Here is a 6,471-nt window from a genome sequence, read left to right as displayed (position 1 = left end):
TGTTTGGCACCAGTTACAGCGTAAGGCCAAGGGGTCACGCAAGGTTTTGATGGTTGTTTGTCAGTTCCGGAAACAAAAACCACCAAGAGGGGGCAAAATAGTCATTTTCTGGAATTTTCTAGATCTTAGCTCGCTCAGGAGAGCATTTGGCTTGCCTGGACCATGAAATACCTTCAGCCTTAAGCAACCAGCTCGCCTGGGCGAGCTGCCCCTGCCCCAAATGGCTTTTTCTATAAATAGCCATGTAGGGGAAGAGTTCTGGGGGTTCAGAAGGTTTAGGGATGAAGAAAGACGAAATGAGAGGAAGGAAATAGAAGAAAAGTGAAGCCAAGATGTTGCCGAATCGTAATCGAGGATCATTCCCTACATCGCTTCTCTTGCTAGCCTTGTACCTTGTGCAATAGCTAGTTAGTTCTTCTTTCTTTTCTTTTCTTTTCTTAAGAGTTGAATGTAATCCATGTACCCTTATGGGTCCTCTATGATATTACGTATGTATTCATCTTCTCCCCTTTATTGTTGGTAATTTCATTTCATTTGCAAGGTTTAATTCTAGCCGACCACCAGTGTCGTGAGACTAATAAACAAAAAAAACAAATAAAGGAAATCAATTCACAACCAAACTTTTTTTTTATCAAATATCACTTGAGATCGTTCTAAGGTCAAACACCTTAATGATTTTCTCCGTGTTTCAAAATTTAAAACGTCGTTTGAGGTTCCAACACCTTAACGACTCTTTGTTCGCAAATAAAATAAATCTTTCAAAAAAAATATAAAATCAATTTAACACACAAACATTCATACTTAAAGAACTACGTAGGTCTGATTTCCTTATCACACCTGAGGATACGTAGGAGCAAGGACAACACCCTTGTTGACTTGAAAAAAAAAAAATAATAAAAACAATTCATTGTTCTTAGAAAAATAAATAATTTTGAAGTCACGTTTTGCACACTTGATTAAAGGTTGTCGTTCCTTGTGACGAGCGTGTTGGGTGCTAATACATTTCCTATGTGTAAACAACTCTTGAATTCTTATTTTCAAAATTCGCGTTTTCTTTAAATAAACGTTGGTGGTGACTCCTACTCGTTTTCTTTTTTTAGAAGACACCTTCTTTTATTTTCATTCGTCATCCCATTGTGAGATAAGTTGCGATACTCTCCAACACAATTAGTCCTCTTGTCAAGGCCATAAGCAATAGCTGCAGCAGTGGGTTCAATATTGATTATCCGCATAACATTGAGACCTGCAATGGCACCGACATCTTTGGTAGTTTTTCGCTGGGAATAATTGAAATAAGCAGGAATTGTAATAACAACATTCTCAACAGGTGCTTCCAACTACGCCTCTGCAATCTCTTTCATCTTCAGGAGGATCATAGATGATACTTCCTCAGCCCAAAGGTGCTTCTCCTTACCCTTGTAATTAACAATAATAATTGGTTTATCATTGACACCAGCAACAATCTTGAATGGCCACATCATTTTGACCTTTTGAATAGTGGGATCACTATGTTTCCTACCAATTAGCCTCTTAGCATCTGCAAAAGAGTGCATGTGAAAAGTCTCGTAATTTATTTTATTTGTGCTACAAAAAAAGGAAGAGTTAAGAGTAGAAAAAAATAAATATACCAAAGACAGTGTTTTGTGGATTGGCAGAGGCCTGTGAAAGCAACAAAAGGTGTGGTTCTGTTACCTTGGTCGTTGTGGATTATTTCTACTCTATTATGTTGCTCCAGCCACACTGCAACACACGAGTAGGTTGTACCAAGGTCTATTCCTATGGCAAATCCCTGGTTTTCTTTGGCCATTCTCTTTCACGTAAATAAAGACAGAGATACTCAGAAATTCAATTCAGGCTTGAAAGACTTGAAGCTTCGTTGAATACTATAGCCGTTTGACGTTTGACGTTTGACGTTTGATTTTTATAAATGAACCTGAGCTATAAAAGTTAACTCAAATAGTTAAAAATATACACATGTATGTATGCATCTTGATTGCATAAAAGGAAATTATATTTGCATAGCCATTGGAAATCACCACTTAATGTTCCCATTAAGAGGATCTCTTCAAGTGATAGTGTGATACATATTTTAAATTGCTTGCATTAATTCCCCTTCTTTAAGTGATCAGGTAATCTTTGATTACATTGACTTGGGAAATGATGACCCAGTCAAATGAGGTGATGGATTGAGTTAGACTAGAATCATCATCCATAATTTTGTTACCTAATCGTTTGGAATTTAAAAGTTTTAGAATGAAGATTTAGGTAAAATGCGAAATGGCGTAAATGCATAATAATGGATATTGCCATCGCCCCCTGAATGAAAAAATAAAATAAAATCGTTACATCTATTTATATATTAAAATTCTAATCTTGCTCCCCTCCCCTCTTTTATGTTTTTTTTATTAGTATTAAGGAGAGCACTATGGCTAAAAAAAACTAATCAAGAACACACTGGTATGTGGGAAGCAATACCCACTAAATCATGTAATGACAATCATTGGTTTTTTGTTTAAATTGTAAATTTGAGTTGGCAGATTTATGGGCTATTCACGTTTAGTTTTTAAAATTTTTAGTCGTTAAAAAGGAGTTTTCAATTTTACATTCTATATAACTACTAGTATTTTAAGTCATCAAACGTACGAGTAGTTTTTATGTTTTATTAATTTTTTCAGAAAAACTAAAAAATTAAAAATAAAAATTATGTATTTTAAAATTTATATAAAAGCATTGAAAAGATAAGGATCTTTCCTTACAAAAATTCTCATTATAATTTACTCTTATATTATAAAGAAATCTTAATCTTAAATTTTGAATTGATGGATCATTTTTAGGAGTTATACATGAAAATATTTATAAACATTATTCTTTAATTTGATGGATTTTAGGAGTTATTCTCAAGTCATATCTCTTGTCTTAATCCTGTTCACAACATTGATAAGAAATTGACTTTCTAATTTACTAGTATTTTAGCTTGTGCAATGCACATGATTAATTTTAATTTTATATAACTCAAATTTTTAAAAATAAATCTCGAGTATATAAATAATATTATAATGAAAATTTATAATAAATATTTTTTTAATGTATAAATTATATTTTAGATTTATAAATTATGATAAATAAACTGACTTAAATATCTTTCTAGTTGTCTTTGTAATTTAATATTTTTTTGCTTTCTTTCTTTTATTTTTTTAGTTATTATAAATTATGTTTATTTTATTTTTTATTCTTTAAGCATTGTCTAAATCACTTTTTATCAATGTTTAAAGGATTATCTAAATTATTTTAAGAATAAAAAAATTAAACAAACATAATTTACTATTACTATTTTTTTTGGCAGAATGTAAATAATGACTACAGAAAGAATGTAAATAATGCCCTAATTTAGAAGACGGGAAAGAAAAGGTTTTATGTACTCTAATTTTATATATAAAAAATTAATGTTATATTACATCTCCATCACATTATTAGTTATTGGACCGAATTCTGAGATGAAGAATTTAATTTTAACAAATGAGAGACTATGATTGGTAAACTAAATACAAGCAATAAAATTTAAGTGTTCAAAATTACTTATAAAGCTATAAAGGCTAAAAATGTAACTCTCAAAATTTGAAAAAGAAAATCAATTAACAGTAAATAAAATATTTTTTTCCAAACTTGAATGTGTATGTTTGAATATGAAAAGTATAAGGAAAAAGATGGAAGGTATAAGTACTGTATAATTAAAATGGATCGTTAACATTATAAATTATAATTGATTGAAAAAAATTCAACATTCACATAAAATTGTATAATTTTTAGTATATACCAATAAAAAAATATTAATCGGTATCATTAGGATATTAGTTAAAGAATTTAAAATAAAAATATTTTTATTGAAACATAAAATATTTGTGCTTGTATTCACAATTTAATTATCAATGGTATGACCTAAGTCTTTTTCTCTAAAAAAAAAAAAACCTTGTTTTCTCTCTTAAAAAATAGTAGTAAAAAAAAGCATTAGAAAGTTAAACCCTCTTTTCTCAGTATTTTCTACTTCTAATATTACTACTAGGTTAAAAGAAAAGTTGATAATATAATTTAATGTTAAATAAAAGTGAAAATAATTTTTTTCAATTAAAATATGTTAAATAAAATTTAATAATTTTTTTAAAAAATAATATAATAATTATTATATAAGTTTAATTGATAAAATTTAAATTATGATTATAAAGTAAAAATAAAAATCTTTCAAACCGAATCAAATTAAAATGTAAAAAAATAATTTAATTTAATTTGATGTTATATATCATACGTTTATTTTATATTTGGTTGGGATGAATGTTTATCTGAAAAACAAATCAAACCACCGGTATAATTAAGATGCGACGTCGTTCAGACTTCCCGTGGTGAAATGGTAACTAGAGGAGACGCGGAATATGAATTGGGATCTTCTCCACAGAAATTGCATTGAAACATCTTGCATTTGCAGGAAACGTAAGTTTCCTCTTGTTCTTACCTTGTGAAATTCGATATTATTTTCTTATCAAATTTAATCAGAATGCAGTGACAGTATAATTTATCAAATAATCACAAGTTTTCATATATGATAAGTTTCTTCTCGTATCATAACTACTTTAGAAATGATAACTGTAACAATTTTTTATTGGTTACCGGGTGTAAAACTCTTTCTCATGGCCATGGGAAATGTAATTGACAGCCACATAAACATATAGGAGTACTTTCTAACCGGCATATTTAGATTATTGTGTTGTGCACCATCTGTTTGATGAATTTCCTAAGTTGGTTTCTAGAATTATACAATTCTACCTTCAAAAACAGTGCCTACAACTTGTTTGTTATAATGTCTGAACCACAACATGCTTGTGTTGATTCCTAGCCCACTTGTTCTTGGCCATCCTCGCTCTCTTCTACCTTTCATTATCCTCTATTTCCTTTTTGGGGGTTTATTCAGTTAGCTTGGAATAGTGTGTAATTAATTTGGTTTTTGTGTATCTTGAGGGCTGAGGCAATTTTCTGACTGTTTGATTTTGTGCGAATATTTGAAAATTACTTAAAGGTTAGTGTTTCCATTTGCCAATTTATCAGCACATTTTGTGTCTCTGAATATTTGAAGGTATTGCTTGGCCCAAGCTTTGATTTAAATCATTTTAGGGGACACAGTCAGAAATATTTTGTGAGGATGAATAGAAAATTTGGAGGTGGAAAGCAGCCAACAGGGACTCCTTCACTGGCTTGGTCCTGCGTGGTTGTTGTCTTCTCTCTTCTTGCTGGTGCCTCTGTTGTTCACAATATCTTTAAGCCTAACCTTGTAAGTTTTCTCTCTAACTTCTTCATGGTACCTTCTTTTATTCAGTGTTTTTGAGTTATAAATATGGCAATACATGCAAGGTATGTGTGTTTTATTTGTTGAAGTTGGACTTTTGAACGCTCTGTATTTGTTATAACACATAGGGAACTAATGTGCTTGTTTTAAATAAAGTATTTGAAATATCTTTTAACAAAATGCATAGTTGAGATCTTTGCTAACTATTTTTTTTGAAATATGGATATAGCCAATTCCTTTACCTGACATTGCACTGATCATTGCAGCATACTGTGCAGTCAATAGCTTAAGTTCAACTTGTATGATTTCCTATAAATGTTAGATCCGTTTGAACATCTAGACAATTTAACTATTCATCAAAAAAAAAATCTAGACAGTTTAACTCGTGCATTAGTCCATGCCACTCTATGCAAACAATGCAATGAAGATATTATAGTTGTAGTAGTTCATTCACACACACACAGATATACTCAAAATTCATATTGTGTCCTCTATTTTCACTATGAATTTAAATTTTCCTTAGATTGCATCATAAATAGTCTAGTGCAAAACCATTTATGAAATAATAAAGTCTATAATTTTATAAAATACAAACTCTTGAATAAAAAGCCATGGCTATGTAACCATTAACTCCCTTGATTTTCTTATTATCTGTTGTCACTTACATTATATTATCTAAAGTGCCAAGGATGCATTTTAGAGGATCTAGATCTTTTTGCTGTGATGTTGTTTACTCATTTTTTTTTCTATGTAGACATTACCTCCAGTCGATGGAGTTGATAGCAACAAGCAGAAACATGATGAAAAAGAATGATCATCTCCCCTGGTGAATTCCTTTTTATTATCGTGAAGGTGACCAAATTTGGTTAAAGAACTATCAGTGCAAGTAAGTCTGATAAACTAAAAAGGATTAATTTTGTATGAGAATAGTAATTTTGTTTTTCATTTTTTTGGAATTTTGTTTTTACGGTGATGTTTTAAATTTTTGGAGGATGTATGGTTGCAAATTTTTTGGAAGACTAATAGTGATGTTTTAAATTTTTTAGAGACTAATGGTGACCAAAATATAGCCATTTAGGGATGTTTTATAGTGATGATGTTTTAATTTGGGAAATATGGTCATTAAAAGACCAATTTAA

The 6,471-nt window shown here is 30.2% G+C and overlaps 1 protein-coding gene and 1 long non-coding RNA gene across 2 annotated transcripts; one reads left to right on the top strand and one right to left on the bottom strand.

Annotated features, from left to right (window-relative positions):
* Window positions 1-1,337: 1,337 nt before the first annotated feature.
* Window positions 1,338-1,807, bottom strand: LOC114370161 (probable mediator of RNA polymerase II transcription subunit 37c). Its single transcript, XM_028327448.1, has 2 exons — window positions 1,693-1,807; window positions 1,338-1,537 (listed from the first exon to the last, which is right to left on the bottom strand). The coding sequence occupies exons 1-2, from the start codon at window positions 1,805-1,807 to the stop codon at window positions 1,338-1,340; spliced, it is 315 nt and encodes a 104-aa protein (XP_028183249.1).
* A 2,522-nt stretch (window positions 1,808-4,329) lies between these two features.
* LOC114385160 lies at window positions 4,330-6,446 on the top strand. The gene is made up of 3 exons (XR_003660849.1): window positions 4,330-4,482; window positions 5,123-5,317; window positions 6,087-6,446. It is a non-coding gene; the product is annotated as an uncharacterized LOC114385160 (long non-coding RNA).
* The last annotated feature ends 25 nt before the right edge of the window (window positions 6,447-6,471 follow it).

Source organism: Glycine soja, chromosome 2, assembly GCF_004193775.1.
Source record: "Glycine soja cultivar W05 chromosome 2, ASM419377v2, whole genome shotgun sequence".
In the NCBI taxonomy this organism is placed as follows: domain Eukaryota; kingdom Viridiplantae; phylum Streptophyta; class Magnoliopsida; order Fabales; family Fabaceae; genus Glycine; species Glycine soja.
The sequence above is the reverse complement of the archived record's forward strand: the minus strand, read 5'-3'. Positions and strand labels throughout refer to the sequence as shown.

Bases quoted from the DNA above. Each gene is read 5' to 3' on its own strand.
- LOC114370161 (XM_028327448.1), bottom strand. From the start codon at position 1,807: ATGGCCAAAGAAAACCAGGGATTTGCCATAGGAATAGACCTTGGTACA. The intron at 1,538-1,692 runs GTAACAGAACCA...ACTCTTTTGCAG, and splicing joins AATAATCCACAACGACCAAG to ATGCTAAGAGGCTAATTGGT.